The sequence below is a fragment of the Oncorhynchus tshawytscha genome, linkage group LG01 (genome assembly GCF_018296145.1).
Source record: "Oncorhynchus tshawytscha isolate Ot180627B linkage group LG01, Otsh_v2.0, whole genome shotgun sequence".
In the NCBI taxonomy this organism is placed as follows: Eukaryota; Metazoa; Chordata; class Actinopteri; order Salmoniformes; family Salmonidae; genus Oncorhynchus; species Oncorhynchus tshawytscha.
Genome location: NC_056429.1, coordinates 46051226 through 46068103, shown reverse-complemented (window position 1 = coordinate 46068103; position 16878 = coordinate 46051226). Strand labels below are relative to the sequence as shown.

The 16878-nt window shown below is 48.4% G+C and overlaps 1 protein-coding gene across 1 annotated transcript in view; it reads left to right on the top strand.

Annotated features, from left to right (window-relative positions):
* The window catches only part of sh2b1 (SH2B adaptor protein 1), a 49244-nt gene that overhangs the window by 8038 nt on the left and 24328 nt on the right, over nt 1-16878 (top strand). Inside the window, 4 exon segments of the mRNA XM_042321980.1 lie at nt 4443-4589; nt 4754-4959; nt 8059-8233; nt 12468-12558. Coding sequence (XP_042177914.1) covers nt 4443-4589; nt 4754-4959; nt 8059-8233; nt 12468-12558 — 619 coding nt within the window.

Genomic DNA, 16878 nt, shown 5'->3' with positions numbered 1-16878 from the left:
AAGAAAGAGAGAAAGAGAGAGTTAGAAAGAGCACACTTAAATTCACACAGGACACCGAAAAGGACAGGAGAAGTACTCCAGATATAACAAACTGACCCTAGCCCCCCGACACATAAACTACTGCAGCATAAATACTGGAGGCTGAGACAGGAGGGGTCAGGAGACACTGTGGCCCCATCCGAGGGCACCCCTGGACAGGGCCAAACAGGAAGGATATAACCCCACCCACTTTGCCAAAACACAGCCCCCACACCACTAGAGGGATATCTTCAACCACCAACTTACCATCCTGAGACAAGGCCGAGTATAGCCCACAAAGATCTCCGCCACGGCACAACCCAAGGGGGGGCGCCAACCCAGACAGGAAGATCACATCAGTGACTCAACCCACTCAAGTGACGCACCCCTCCTAGGGACGTGTTCCCTTTTTTTTTTGGAGCAGTGTAATTCAACACTTAAAAAAACAAACATCAAACGCACTTCTTCCTACTTACACTCACACTTAGAACCAGCACTGCAGCTGCAGTGAACGAGTAGCCAAGTGTATCGATGGGCCTTGCGTTTTTATTATTAAAGGCTCGTCGTGTCTATTCTAATGCAGACTAATATTTAACTTTCTCTGGTCATAGGAACAACATGAATTTGTGCATGAGGCAGAAATAATGTGGTGCAACTCGGGGTTGGTCATCAGACTGTGTCCCCCTCTCTCTGGTCAGTCTCACCGGAGGAAAAGGAGAGATTGAGGGACCGTGAGAGGAGGACCCTCTGCTGCTCTCTCTCTCCCCTCCATCCGCTGAGACTGACCATCAGATGCAGATACAACCAGACATGGAAACGGTTTGTGGGTTTATGAAATGCACATTTCTTTATTGAATACAGTATGTGTATGATGCCTTGTCCTTTTGGTGCTGCCGATGTAGCCTGTGGAGAGAAACGCAGGTTGTGAGTTCAGCCGGCATTCTCATTTTGGTTTTGGCAGCAATCATTTGTTTTGTTGCGCTGCATTTAATGTTTCTTATCTGCCTTTTCTTATGTTACTGCTTCAGCATATGACACTTTCTGTACTACTCTAACCCTGGCAACCTGAATCTCCCGTTCTCTCACCGGACACCTCCGATCTCCAGCCTCATGACCACCCCCCACAACTTAACACACACATGACTTTCTCCACCGATACCACGCATTGCTTCGTCTCATGCCCGCCTGCACACTTCTCAGATCTAGGCATCTCCCTCCGACACACTGCTGCGACATGGCCCATAGACTTGACACCTTTAACACTGTTGTATTTTCGGGAACAAAAGCTCTCATGGGGTTAATTGACACTTCCTTCCACGACCTTATCTGGCCAAGACTCTGCATCAAAACTCAGCATGACAGACAATGTCTTCTCCGTTTCCCCACGCTCGGTGATCCCCACTGGATCTACCACTCACCAAACGGCGGGCGTTAGACACCGGGGGGAATCTTCAATTTCAACTGCTCCTCCTCAACACTTAATGCTAATCCGGAGCGCCCACTCCCTCTGGGTGGAGGAAATGCAATAAATCATCACGAGTCCACTCCGAGTTACCTTCAACAACTAAACAGTCCCCAACCTGACGCCACATACGGATCAGCCAAAATACAAGGATCCATTCGCTCTACAAAATCTCACTCCCACTGGGCCAGAATCATCCTTATCATCCTCAGGACAAGGGTTTCTGATGGACTTGACGCCGACCTTCCTCACCGCACTGCTTCCCTTCTATACTCATTTTCTTCTCAGCAGTCATCCCTGCACCTGCCACCACAGTTAATTCATCCTCACTCTTGTCACGTTCAATTTCCTCCTCAAGCTCTTCCAAACATTCTGTGAGATCCTCCAGTCCATATTCACTCAGGAGATAGTCCACTTTTTCTTTCTTTCATGTCTGCCATCTTACCGCGTGTCTCATCTCACCACCATCAAGCAGCCCCTGCTGCTATCACAATCACATTTTCGGGATATTCTGTCCTCTTCCACCTCATTGGTGGTTACAGTATTAGATTGTCAAACAGAACTGTGTTCAGGAGCTCTAATTATCCAGGGTTCCAGTATGTGGTTGAATACCAGGGGGTGTATGCTTTATGCAGGGTCCTGCACAATTTATTGAAATGTATTTGTATTTAGGAATATTTGATTCATTGCCTAAATACACTGAACAAAAATATGAATGCAACCATTTAAAAGATTTTACTTAGTTACAGTTCATATAAGGCAATCAGTCAATTGAAATGAATTCATTAGGCCGTAATCTATGGATTTCACATGACTGGGAATACAGATATGCATCTGTTGGTCACAGATCAGAAAACCAGTCAGTATCTGGTGTGACCACCATTTGCTGCATGCAGCGAGACACATCTCCTTTGCAGAGTTGATCAGACTGTTGATTGTGTCCTGTGGAATGTTGTTCCACTCCTCTTCAATGATGTGCGAAGTTGCTGGATATTGGAGGGAACTGGAACACGCTGTTGTACACGTCGGTCCAGAGCATCCCAAATATGTTCAGTGGGTGACATGTCTGGTGAGTATGCAGGTCATGGAAGAAAGGGGAAATTTTCATCTTTCTGGATTTGTGTACAGAGCCTGCGACATGGGGCTGTGCATTATCATGCTGAAACATGAGGTGATGGCGGCGGATGAATGGCACGACAATGGGCCTCAGGATCTCGTCTAAGGATCTCGTCACAGTATATCTGTGCATTCAAATTGCCATCAATAAAATGCAATTGTCTTCATTGTTTGTAGCTTACCCTGCCCATACCATAACCCCACCGCCACCATGGAGCACTCTGTTCACAACGACGCCATGGCATCTGACGCTGAGGCAAACTGCTCGCCCATACGACGCCATACACGCTGTTTGCCATCTGCCCGGTACAGTTAAAACTGGGTTTCATCCGTGAAGAGCACACTTCTCCAGTGGCCATCGAAGGTGAGCATTTGCCCATTGCAGTCGGATCAAGACCCTGGTGAGGACAACAAGCATGCAGATGAGCTTCCCTTAGACGGGTTCTGACAGGTTGTGCAGAAATTCTTTGGTTGTGCTAACCCACAGTTTCATCAGTTGCCCGCGTGGTTGGTTTCAGATGATCCCGCAGATGAAGAAGCCGGATGTAGAGGTGTTGGAGGCAGCTTATGGTAGAGAAATGAACATGACATTCTCTGTAAACAGCTCTGGTGGACATTCCTGCAGTCAGCAAGCCAATTGCATGCTCCCTCAGCTTGAGACGTCTGTGACATTGTGTTGTGACAATTTATTGTCCCCAGCACAAGGTTCACCTGTGTAATGATCATACTGTTTAATCAGCTTTTTGATATGCCACACCTGTCAGGTGGATGGTTTATCTTGGCAAAGGAGAAATTCTCACTGATAGGGTACTAATTGTGCAAAACATTTTAGAGAAATAAGCCTTTTCTTGAACATGGGATTTTTTTTTTCAGCTCAAGAAATGGGACCAACACTTTACATGTTGCGTTTATTTTTTTGTTTTTTGTATATGTTTATTGTGCTGTTCAGGCCTTTATGTAAAATAATTGTTACCATTGATTTGTGATTGGTCTAAAATGGTAAGGTCCAAGGTGAGACCTGATGGGAATTGTACTTGAAACTCGGCCATTTCATTGTTGGCCAGATAGGACAAGGGTAAGGTTGCCATGCTGGTTGAATGCTATATTTTCAATTATTGATTGAAGCTTGGTTTCTTTGGAGCTCAACTTATTATTTGATACATTTTCCAGTTTATGGCCCTGTCCAGTTTTTGTTATGTTTTGTTATTTTTGTTTGTACATAGTGTACAGTTTTCCGGTGGCTTTAACTCACCGCTGTAAATAAACAACCTCATTCTAAGTTTGCCCCGTATCGAAGTGTCTGCCTCCTTACTGAAACTTCCACCGCTTGGGTGGCCTCCATTACAGGCCGACTGCAATAAACCTCATTCATACAGAACTGTTTTTATTTGGTAAATGTTGCATAGGGTTACATAAAAAAAAAGATGTTTAGAAACAGTTCTGCGCTGTAGATCTCGGCATGCGATTTTGAAAGTCAACGTGGCTCAGAAAAGGTTGGTGACCACTGCCTTAGACACTTAATCTGTAAGAACCTACAAACAGTAGACATGTAGCATAAGGTGAGGATCTACCATATTCCTAACCTATCCCATCTTTTCAAATATGACTGCACGGGATAGGATCTAGGAGCCCATTTGGGATTGTTGTGTGACGATTTCCCTGTGTTTCACCATTTTTTTTTGCAGCTTTACAAATATATAGTTAGAACACTTAACACCTGATACAGAAAGCGAGACGACAAATGTTGTTTTAACTGTGTCCAACGTTCCGTTGCTATTTGAAAGTACAAAAATAAGACGTCTGCTTAAATAATAAGACTGATGATTTTGCTTCTGTCCTGTTGCAGTGTGTTATGGAGGTGTGGGCGGCTCTTCCCCGCTGATGGACCCACGCCCCCCAGAGTTACCGCCCCGCGCCCCTCTGGACGAATCAGACGGACGTGGGGGCGGAGCCGGCCTGGGCACACCATTTGCGGAGACGCCAGATGCCACAGGTGAAGGCTGCTACTTACGCAGTTCACACACGCAAACGCTTGCACAAACACACATACACACCAGAATGTACAGAGCAAGTCCTTTTTTTGTCTAATCTTTTCATCACTCCCCAAATCCCTCCTCCCCTCATCCATCCTTCCCCTCATCCCTCCTCACCTCCCAGGCTCCTTCCTGTTCTCAGACGTGGTGGAGGCGGTGGAGCACCCTCTGAGCGAGTGCCAGTGGTTCCACGGGACGTTGTCGCGCCTCAAGGCGGCCCAGCTGGTGCTGGCGGGGGGTATGGCCAGCCACGGCGTCTTCCTTGTGCGCCAGAGCGAGACGCGCCGCGGGGAGTACGTCCTCACCTTCAACTTCCAGGGCAAGGCCAAGGTACAAGAGACGGGAGAGGGAGAGTGTGTCAAATCAAATCAGATTTGATTTATCACACGCACCAAGTACAGCTGGTGTGGACTTTACTGTGAAATGCTGTAAAAAAAATGTAACAACACCTGCACAGGATCGGTACATCCGAACATCACACATGCGGGACAGGTACAGGATGGCAACAACAACTGCCCGAGTTACACCAGGAACGCACGATCCCTCCAACAGTGCTCAGACTGTCCGCAATAGGCTGAGAAAGGCTGGACTGAGGGCTTGTAGGCCTGTTGTAAGGCAGGTCCTCACCAGACATCACCGGTAACGACGTCGCCTATGGGCACAAACCCACCGTCGCTGAACCAGACAGGACTGGCAAAAACTGCTCTTCACTGATGAGTAGCGGTTTTGACTCACCAGGGGGGATGGTCGGATTCTAGTTTATCGCCGAAGAAATTAGCGTTACACCGAGGCCTGTGCTCTGGAGCGGGATCGATTTGGAGGTGGAGGGTCCATCATGGTCTGGGGCGGTGTGTCACAGCATCATTGGACTGAGCTTGTTGTCATTGCAGGCAATCTCAATGCTGTGCGTTACAGGGAAGACATCCTCCTCTCTCATGTGGCACCCTTCCTGCAGGCTCATCCTGACATGACCCTCCAGCATGACAATGCCACCAGCCATACTGCTCGTTCTGTGCGTGATTTCCTGCAAGACAGGAATGTCAGTGTTCTGCCATGGCCAGCGAAGAGCCCAGATCTCAATCCCATTGAGCACGTCTGGGACCTGTTGGATCGGAGGGTGAGGGCTTGGGCCATTCGCCCCAGAAATGTCCGGGAACTGGCAGGTGCCTTGGTGGAAGAGTGGGGTAACATCTCACAATAACTGGCAAATCTGGTGCAGTCCATGAGGAGGAGATGCACTGCAGTACTTACTGCAGCTGGTTGCCACACCAGATACTGACTGTTACTTTTGATTTTGATCACACTTTGTTCAGGGACATATTATTTAATTTCTGTTCGTCACATGTCTGTGGAAATTGTTCAGTTTAGGTCTCAGTTGTTGAATCTTATGGCCATACAAATATTTACACATGTTAAGTTGACAGTGAGAGGACGTTTCTTTCTTTGCTTAGTTAATATATACAGTTGAAGTCGGAAGTTTACATACACTTAGGTTGGAGTCATTAAAACTTGTTTTTCAACCACTCCACAAATTTCTTTTCAACAAACTATAGTTTAGGCAAGTCAGTTAGGACATCTAGTTTTTACATGACACAGGTCATTTTTCCAACAATTGTTTACAGATGAATTCACTGTATCACAATTCCATTGGGTCAGAAGTTTACATACACTAAGTTGACTGTGCCTTTAAACAGCCTGGAAAATTTCAGAAAATGATGAAATGGCTTTAGATGCTTCTGATAGGCTAACTGACATCATTTGAGTCAATTGGAGGTGTACCTGTGGATGTATTTTAAGGCCTACCTTCAAACTCAGTGCCTCTTTGCTTGACATCATTGGAAAATCAAAAGAAATCAGCCAAGACCTCAGAAAGAAAATTGTAGACCTCCACAAGTCTGGTTCATTCTTGGGAGCAATTTCCAAATGCCTGAAGGTACCACGTTCATCTGTACAAACAATAGTTTGCAAGTATAAACTCCTTGGGACCTCGCAGCCGTCATACCGCTCAGGAAGGAGACGCTTTCTGTCTCCTAGAGATGAACGTACTTCTGTGCGAAAAGTGCAAATCAATCCCAGAACAACAGCAAAGGACCTTGTGAAGATGCTGGAGGAGACAGGTACAAGGTATCGATATCCACAGTAAAACGAGTCATGATACAGGCATTGCAGTTAGTTTGGGTACCATTATTTGACTATTTTTTGCAAATAATGTCCGGCTATTTAGCAGTGTTATGGCTTGGGGGTAAAAGCTTTCTCTGAGCCTGTTCGTCCGAGAGCCAATGTTCTGATACTGTTTGCTGGATGGTTAGCAGAGAGAACAGTCTATGACTTTGGTGGCTGGAGTCTTTAGCAATTTTTCCGGCCTTCCTCGGACACTTGTCTGGTTTAGAGGTCCTGGATGGCAGGGAGTTTGGCCCCAGTGATGTACTGGGCTGTCCGCAACGCCCTCTGTAGCGCTTTGTGCATTTGCCATATCAAGCGGTGATGCAGTCAGTCAAAATGCTCTCGATAGCACCAAGGAACTTGAAGTTCTCGACCCACTTCGCAACAGCCTGATGGATGGGGGACGTGCTCGCCCCTCTTTCTCTTGTAGTCCACGATCAGCTCCTTAGCAATCTTGTTGTTTGTTTTTTAGTCGTGCGTGGCCATACAGTCGTGGTTGATCAGGGAGTACAGGAGGGGACTAAGTACACACCCCTGAGGGGCCCCCGTGTTGAGGGTCAGCATGGTAGAGGTGCTGTTGCCTAACCTCACCACCTGGGGCCGGTCCGTCAGGAAGTCCAGGATCCAGTTGCAGAGGGAGGGGTTCAGTCCCAGGGTCTTTAGCTTGGTGATGAGCTTGGAGGGGACTATGGTGTTGAACGTTGAGCTGTAGCCCATTCTCACATAGTTATTTCCCCTCCGGCAGTGTGAAGTGCAATTGAGATTGTGTCATCTGTGTATTGGAGTGGGTTTAGGGTGTCTGGGATGATGATGTTGATGTTTGTCACGACCAGCCTTTCAAAGCACGTGATAATTACAGATGCGTGTGACACAGGGTGATAGTCATTTAGGCAGGTTACTTTGGAGCTCTTTGGAACGGTGAAAATGGTGGTCAGCTTGAAACATGTTGGGAGGACAGACTGGAACGAGGTCTGCGCAGTCTTTGAGGACGCGCAGTGGTATTCCATCTGGCCCATCGGCCTTGTGATTGTTAACCTGTTGAAACGTTTTGCTCACATCGGCCACAGAGAGCGAGATCACACCTAAGTTGCATCCAAGGCTAACCCATATACCCCTCTCTTCTCCCTTCTTTTGTCTCTCCCCCTTCTACTCCTTCCCTTTATCCCCCTTCTCATTCTCTCTCTCTCCCCCATACCTCCCTTTTCAACTCTCTCTCTCCATACTTCTCTTCCCTCCCTCTCTCTCCCTTCTCTCTGTCCCCTGCAGCACCTGCGTCTGTCTCTGAACGAGGACGGCCAGTGCCGGGTACAGCACCTGTGGTTCCAGTCCATATTCGACATGCTGGAGCACTTCCGGGTTCACCCAATCCCCCTGGAGTCTGGGGGTGCCTCGGATGTCACCCTCATCAGCTTTGTGGGAGCCACCGCCGTCCGGCAGCCAGGTAACAGGTCAGGAGTGAAAGGTCACAGGATGTTCCACTAGGATGAAACTGCACTGGGTTTACACTGGCCTCTAAAGGCAAGTCTTGGGTGTTGTATGTATGTTGTATGTCTGGTGTATGTGTTTTATGCATTATGATTGGCTTACACTATGCTATTACGCCAGTGAATCGATACAGTGTGCGTGTGTGTCATCCCATTGAAAATCGTGTGTGTGTGTGTGTGTGTGTGTGTGTGTGTGTGTGTGTGTGTGTGTGTGTGTGTGTACAGGCCATAAGTAATGTTGTGTGTGCTAAAACATGGCCACTGCATGATGTTTCTGCCAATGTCATTATAACATAAGACTAGCTGCTTTGCATCCTCATGCTGTGTCCACTACAGCAGGGACGTCACTAGAGATTAATGGATAGGGGGCTAAGCCACTTTTAGGGGGTCTGGGCATACCCCCAGGATTTTTATGGCCCCAAAACGTCTTTTCATCATGTATTTTTAGAGTAATAACGGGTGCAAAATCTATCAAAATAAGGTTATTTTTGGTCAAGGTTGGCTAAAAGTATATCTGTCTCATAGTTTGTGTTAGACATTGATCTAATATGGCTTAAATTCTCTCCAAATGAAAAAATTAAAGTCCACTCTGTCCCCATCCATCCAACACCAACAAAAGGTGCAAAAATGGCTGTACTATGTAGCCACGATACTTTGGGGATTTTATTTTGAGAGAGTGAGAAATGACAAGACATGCAGGTCATATTATACCAATAGAAAAATATCTTCATTGAAATGTCACCCTTTTGTTAATTGTTGCAAAAAAAATTACCCAATAATTCAGACACATGGAACATCTTAAACGGTATCATCCACAATGGAACAAAATTTAATTCAACTAATGAGCTAAACAAAATAAAAATAACTGGAAAATAATTGGGAATAAAATCTGGCACTGCCTCTTTTGAATAATTTCCGTATATCCATCTAACGTTAGTCGTTAGCTAGCCTACCGTTGAGAAATTCCAAATCAAATCAAATCAAATCAAATCTTATTTGTCACATACACATGGTTAGCAGATGTTAATGCGAGTGTAGCGAAATGCTTGTGCTTCTAGTTCCGACAATGCAGTAATAACGAGCAAGTAATCTAACTAACAATTCCAAAAAAAACTACTGTCTTATACACAGTGTAAGGGGATAAAGAATATGTACATAAGGATATATGAATGAGTGATGGTACAGAGCAGCATAGGCAAGATACAGTAGATGATATCGAGTACAGTATATACATATGAGATAAGTATGTAAACCAAGTGGCATAGTTAAAGTGGCTAGTGATACATGTATTACATAAGGATGCAGTCGATGATATAGAGTACAGTATCAACGTATGCATATGAGATGAACAATGTAGGGTAAGTAACATTATATAAGGTAGCATTGTTTAAAGTGGCTAGTGATATATTTACATCATTTCCCATCAATTCCCATGATTAAAGTGGCTGGAGTAGAGTCAGTGTCATTGACAGTGTGTTGGCAGTAGCCACTCAATGTTAGTGGTGGCTGTTTAACAGTCTGATGGCCTTGAGATAGAAGCTGTTTTTCAGTCTCTCGGTCCCAGCTTTGATGCACCTGTACTGACCTCGCCTTCTGGATGACAGCGGGGTGAACAGGCAGTGGCTCGGGTGGTTGATGTCCTTGATGATCTTTATGGCCTTCCTGTAGCATCGGGTGGTGTAGGTGTCCTGGAGGGCAGGTAGTTTGCCCCCGGTGATGCGTTGTGCAGACCTCACTACCCTCTGGAGAGCCTTACGGTTGAGGGCGGTGCAGTTGCCATACCAGGCGGTGATACAGCCCGCCAGGATGCTCTCGATTGTGCATCTGTAGAAGTTTGTGAGTGCTTTTGGTGACAAGCCGAATTTCTTCAGCCTCCTGAGGTTGAAGAGGCGCTGCTGCGCCTTCCTCACGATGCTGTCTGTGTGAGTGGACCAATTCAGTTTGTCTGTGATGTGTATGCCGAGGAACTTAAAACTTGCTACCCTCTCCACTACTGTTCCATCGATGTGGATGGGGGTGTTCCCTCTGCTGTTTCCTGAAGTCCACAATCATCTCCTTAGTTTTGTTGACGTTGAGTGTGAGGTTATTTTCCTGACACCACACTCCGAGGGCCCTCACCTCCTCCCTGTAGGCCGTCTCGTCGTTGTTGGTAATCAAGCCTACCACTGTTGTGTCGTCCGCAAACTTGATGATTGAGTTGGAGGCGTGCATGGCCACGCAGTCGTGGGTGAACAGGGAGTACAGGAGGGGGCTCAGAACGCACCCTTGTGGGGCCCCAGTGTTGAGGATCAGCGGGGAGGAGATGTTGTTGCCTACCCTCACCACCTGGGGGCGGCCCGTCAGGAAGTCCAGTACCCAGTTGCACAGGGCGGGGTCGAGACCCAGGGTCTCGAGCTTGATGACGAGCTTGGAGGGTACTATGGTGTTGAATGCCGAGCTGTAGTCGATGAACAGCATTCTCACATAGGTATTCCTCTTGTCCAGATGGGTTAGGGCAGTGTGCAGTGTGGTTGAGATTGCATCGTCTGTGGACCTATTTGGGCGGTAAGCAAATTGGAGTGGGTCAAGGGTGTCAGGTAGGGTGGAGGTGATATGGTCCTTGACTAGTCTCTCAAAGCACTTCATGATGACGGATGTGAGTGCTACGGGGCGGTAGTCGTTTAGCTCAGTTACCTTAGCTTTCTTGGGAACAGGAACAATGGTGGCCCTCTTGAAGCATGTGGGAACAGCAGACTGGTATAGGGATTGGTTGAATATGTCCGTAAACACACCGGCCAGCTGGTCTGCGCATGCTCTGAGGGCGCGGCTGGGGATGCCGTCTGGGCCTGCAGCCTTGCGAGGGTTAACACGTTTAAATGTCTTACTCACTTCGGCTGCAGTGAAGGAGAGACCGCATGATTCCGTTGCAGGCTGTGTCAGTGGCACTGTATTGTCCTCAAAGCGGGCAAAAAAGTTATTTAGTCTGCCTGGGAGCAAGACATCCTGGTCCGTGACTGGGCTGGGTTTCTTCCTGTAGTCCGTGATTGACTGTAGACCCTGCCACATACCTCTTGTGTCTGAGCCGTTGAATTGAGATTCTACTTTGTCTCTGTACTGGCGCTTAGCTTGTTTGATAGCCTTGCGGAGGGAATAGCTGCACTGTTTGTATTCAGTCATGTTACCAGACACCTTGCCCTGATTAAAAGCAGTGGTTCGTGCCTTCAGTTTCACACGAATGCTGCCATCAATCCACGGTTTCTGGTTAGGGAATGTTTTAATCGTTGCTATGGGAAATTGAGGATAATACAATGACATTGAGATCAACACTATGTCACCTTTTCTACACATGACCTACTGATTTAATTGTTTTGCAATGGCCTACTGAATGAAAGAAGTTGAGTATGAAAATATATGTGCATGATGTTACGTCATCTGTCTCATTTATAGCCTGGCACAGATGGCAAAACTACATTAAATACAACGTTAATTAGATATCATCGCAACAACTTATGACGATTTTAAGACACCGTTAACGTTACCATTAGCTAGCTCGTAACGTCAGTTACACTGTAACTTACAGGCAGCCTCACATAAAAACGTGTTGGTTAACAAAGCTATGATTATGACCAAAGTCTATAGTAGCGAATACTCTCTAAGTTACCACAAATTCACATCGTAGCCTATCTGCATGAATCCGTCCTGTCAGAGCCTTTTCCTGTCTGTTTACTGTTAGCTAGCAGTCTCAAGCCACAGAAGTAGCCAAAATGTTAGCTACAAGTAGACCTAACGGTCACTAGCGCCAGCAGCAGCCTCCCCAAGGTCCTAGTGCCTACCCGGTTAGACGTTTAAGATGCGATGAAACGGTTGCCTAGCAACGTCCCTGCACTACAGCATGCGTGCTTACATGCGCACACACACACACACACACATTGGAGTGGCTCCGCATGGCTGGTCCCATCAATTTGCACTGATGCTCCCACCCATACACCCCTGCTCCTTAAAACACAACTGCCCAACCCGTTTCCCTTCACACACAATTCCAAATCAACCCCTTGCCCCTACTACCCTCTGCCCCTAGGCCATAGCACTCTACCTCCTCTCCTTCTACACCCTTCTTTCTGTCCCTCCCCTTCCCCCCCCCCTCTCCTGTGTCTTCCAGAGCTCTGATTGGCTGTCTCTGTTATTGTGTTTTCGTTGGGTCATTCTTCGCAGGCCGGGACAGGGCAAGCAGCCGGCCCACAGTCTGTGATGTCATCCCCACGCGCCACCTTGACTCTCCATCAACCCCCATCTCTGACTGTGTGTAAGTGAGACCAGACTCCACAGAAAGAGACCAAGTGTGTTAGAGTGAGTGAGACCGAGTGTGTGAGAGTGAGTGAGACCGAGTGAGTGAGACCGAGTGTGTGAGAGTGAGTGAGACCGAGTGTGTGAGAGTGAGTGAGACCGAGTGTGTGAGAGAGAGAGACCGAGTGTGTGAGAGAGAGAGACAGAGTGTGTGAGAGAGAGAGACGGAGTGTGTGAGAGAGAGAGAGACCGAGTGTGTGAGAGAGAGAGAGACGGAGTGTGTGAGAGAGAGAGAGACCGAGTGTGTGAGAGAGAGAGACGGAGTGTGTGAGAGAGACCGACTGTGTAAGAGAGAGACCGAGTGTGTGAGAGAGAGACTGAGTGTGTGTGAGAGAGACCGACTGTGAGAGAGAGAGAGAGACCGAGTGTGTGAGAGAGAGAGAGACCGAGTGTGTGAGAGAGAGAGAGACCGAGTGTGTGAGAGAGAGAGACCGAGTGTGTGAGAGAGAGAGACGGAGTGTGAGAGAGAGAGAGAGACTGAGTGTGTGAGAGAGACCGACTGTGTAAGAGAGAGAGAGACCGAGTGTGTGAGAGAGAGACTGAGTGTGTGTGAGAGAGACCGACTGTGAGAGAGAGAGACCGAGACCGAGTGTGTGAGAGAGAGAGAGACCGAGTGTGTGAGAGAGAGAGAGACCGAGTATGTGAGAGAGAGAGAGACCGAGTGTGTGAGAGAGAGAGAGAGAACGAGCGTGAGAGAGAGAGAGAGAGAGAACAAGCGTGAGAGAGAGAGAACGAGCGCGAGAGGGAGAGAGAGAGAGAGAGACTGTGTATGTGTGAGAGAGAGAGACCGAGTGTGTGAGAGAGAGAGAGAGAGCGAGAGAGAGAGAGAGATACCGAGTGTGTGAGAGAGAGAGATACCGAGTGTGTGAGAGAGAGAGAGAGAGAGACTGAGTGTGTGAGAGAGAGAGACTGAGTGTGTGAGACACTGAGTGTGTGAGAGAGAGAGACTGAGTGTGTGAGAGAGAGAGACTGAGTGTGTGAGAGAGAGAGACTGAGTGTGTGAGAGAGAGAGAGAGAGAGACTGAGTGTGTGAGAGAGAGAGAGAGTGTGTGAGAGAGAGAGAGACTGAGTGTGTGAGAGAGAGAGAGAGAGACTGAGTGTGTGAGAGAGAGAGACTGAGTGTGTGAGAGAGAGAGACTGTGTGTGTGAGAGAGAGAGACTGTGTGTGTGAGAGAGAGAGACTGTGTGTGTGAGAGAGAGAGACTGTGTGTGTGAGAGAGAGAGACTGAGTGTGTGAGAGACTGAGTGTGTGAGAGACTGAGTGTGTGAGAGAGAGAGACTGAGTGTGTGAGAGAGAGAGACTGAGTGTGTGAGAGAGAGAGACTGAGTGTGTGAGAGAGAGAGAGAGACTGAGTGTGTGAGAGAGAGAGACTGAGTGTGTGAGAGAGAGAGAGACTGAGTGTGAGAGAGAGAGAGAGACAGAGAGAGAGAGACTGAGTGTGTGAGAGAGAGAGACTGAGTGTGTGAGAGAGTGACTGAGTGTGTGAGAGAGAGAGAGACTGAGTGTGTGAGAGAGAGAGAGAGAGACTGAGTGTGTGTGTGAGAGAGAGAGAGACTGTGTGTGTGTGTGAGAGAGACCGAGTGTGTGAGAGAGAGAGAGAGACCGAGTGTGTGAGAGAGAGACCGAGTGTGTGAGAGAGAGAGACGAGTGTATGAGAGAGAGAGAGAGAGAGAGAGGGAGAGACCGAGTGTGTGTGAGAGAGAGAGAGATCGAGTGTGAGAGAGAGAGAGATCGAGTGTGAGAGAGAGAGAGACCGAGTGTGAGAGATCGAGACCGAGTGTGAGAGAGACCAAGTGTGAGAGAGCGAGAGAGACCAAGTGTGAGAGAGCGAGAGAGACCAAGTGTGAGAGAGAGAGAGAGAGACCGAGTGTGTGAGAGTGAGAGACCAAGTGTGTGTGAGAGTGAGAGACCAAGTGTGTGTGAGAGTGAGAGACCAAGTGTGTGTGAGAGAGAGAGACCGAGTGTGTGAGAGAGAGAGAGAGAGAGACCGAGTGTGTGCGAGACAGAGAGACCGAGTGTGAGAGACCGAGTGTGAGAGACCGAGTGTGAGAGAAAGACCGAGTGTGAGAGAAAGACCGAGTGTGTGAGAGAGAGAGACCGAGTGTGTGAGAGAGAGAGAGACCGAGTGTGTGAGAGAGAGAGAGACCGAGTGTGTGAGAGAGACCGAATGTGTGAGAGAGAGAGACCGAGTGTGTGAGAGAGACCGAGTATGAGAGACAGAGAGACCGAGTGTGAGAGACAGAGAGACCGAGTGTGAGAGACAGAGACCGAGTGTGAGAGACAGAGAGACCGAGTGTGTTAGACAGAGAGACCGAGTGTGAGAGAGAGAGACCGAGAGAGAGAGAGACCGAGTGTGAGAGAGAGAGAGACCGAGTGTGAGAGAGAGAGAGAGAGACCGAGTGTGAGAGAGAGAGAGAGAGACCGAGTGTGAGAGAGAGAGAGACCGAGTGTGTGAGAGAGAGAGAGACCGAGTGTGTGAGAGAGAGAGACCGAGTGTGAGAGACAGAGAGACCGAGTGTGTGAGAGAGGGAGACCGAGTGTGTGAGAGAGGGAGACCGAGTGTGTGAGAGAGGGAGACCGAGTGTGTGAGAGAGGGAGACCGAGTGTGTGAGAGAGAGAGAGACCGAGTGTGTGAGAGAGACCGAGTGTGAGAGACAGAGAGACCGAGTGTGTGAGACAGAGAGACCGAGTGTGAGAGAGAGAGAGACCGAGTGTGAGAGAGAGAGAGACCGAGTGTGAGAGAGAGAGAGACCGAGTGTGAGAGAGAGAGAGACCGAGTGTGAGAGAGAGAGAGACCGAGTGTGAGAGAGAGAGAGACCGAGTGTGAGAGAGAGAGAGACCGAGTGTGAGAGAGAGAGAGACCGAGTGTGAGAGAGAGAGACCGAGTGTGTGAGAGAGAGAGACCGAGTGTGTGAGAGAGAGACTGAGTGTGTGTGAGAGAGACCGACTGTGAGAGAGAGAGAGAGACCGAGACCGAGTGTGTGAGAGAGAGAGAGACCGAGTGTGTGAGAGAGAGAGAGACCGAGTGTGTGAGAGAGAGAGAGACCGAGTGTGTGAGAGAGAGAGAGAGAGAACGAGCGTGAGAGAGAGAGAGAGAGAGAGAACGAGCGTGAGAGAGAGAGAACGAGCGCGAGAGGGAGAGAGAGAGAGAGAGACTGTGTGTATGTGTGAGAGAGAGAGACCGAGTGTGTGAGAGAGAGAGAGAGAGCGAGAGAGAGAGAGAGATACCGAGTGTGTGAGAGAGAGAGATACCGAGTGTGTGAGAGAGAGAGAGAGACTGAGTGTGTGAGAGAGAGAGACTGAGTGTGTGAGAGTGTGAGACACTGAGTGTGTGAGAGAGAGAGACTGAGTGTGTGAGAGAGAGAGACTGAGTGTGTGTGAGAGAGAGACTGAGTGTGTGAGAGAGAGAGAGACTGAGTGTGTGAGAGAGAGAGACTGAGTGTGAGAGAGAGAGAGAGAGAGAGAGAGACTGAGTGTGTGAGAGAGAGAGAGAGAGAGAGAGAGAGAGACCTGAGTGTGTGAGAGAGAGAGAGACTGAGTGTGTGAGAGAGAGAGAGACTGAGTGTGTGTGGAGAGAGAGAGACTGAGTGTGTGAGAGAGAGACCGAGAGAGAGAGTGTGTGAGAGAGAGAGACTGAGTGTGTGAGAGAGAGAGACTGAGTGTGTGAGAGAGAGAGAGACTGAGTGTGTGAGAGAGAGAGACTGAGTGTGTGAGAGAGAGAGACTGAGTGTGAGAGAGAGAGAGACTGAGTGTGAGAGAGAGAGACTGAGTGTGTGAGAGAGAGAGAGAGAGAGAGACTGAGTGTGTGAGAGAGAGAGACTGAGTGTGTGAGAGAGAGAGACTGAGTGTGTGAGAGAGAGAGACTGAGTGTGTGAGAGAGAGAGACTGAGTGTGTGAGAGAGAGAGAGAGACTGAGTGTGTGAGAGAGAGAGACTGAGTGTGTGAGAGAGAGAGACACTGAGTGTGAGAGAGAGACTGAGTGTGTGAGAGAGAGAGACCGAGTGTGTGAGAGAGAGAGAGAGAGAGACTGAGTGTGTGTGAGAGAGAGAGACTGAGTGTGTGAGAGAGAGAGAGACTGAGTGTGTGAGAGAGAGAGACTGAGTGTGTGTGAGTGTGAGAGAGAGAGAGACTGAAAGTGTGAGAGAGAGAGAGAGTGTGAGTGTGAGAGAGAGACCGAGACCGAGTGTGTGTGAGAGAGAGACGAGAGAGAGAGAGACTGAGTGTAGTGAGAGAGAGAGAGACTGAGTGTGTGTGAGAGAGAGAGACCGAGTGTGTGAG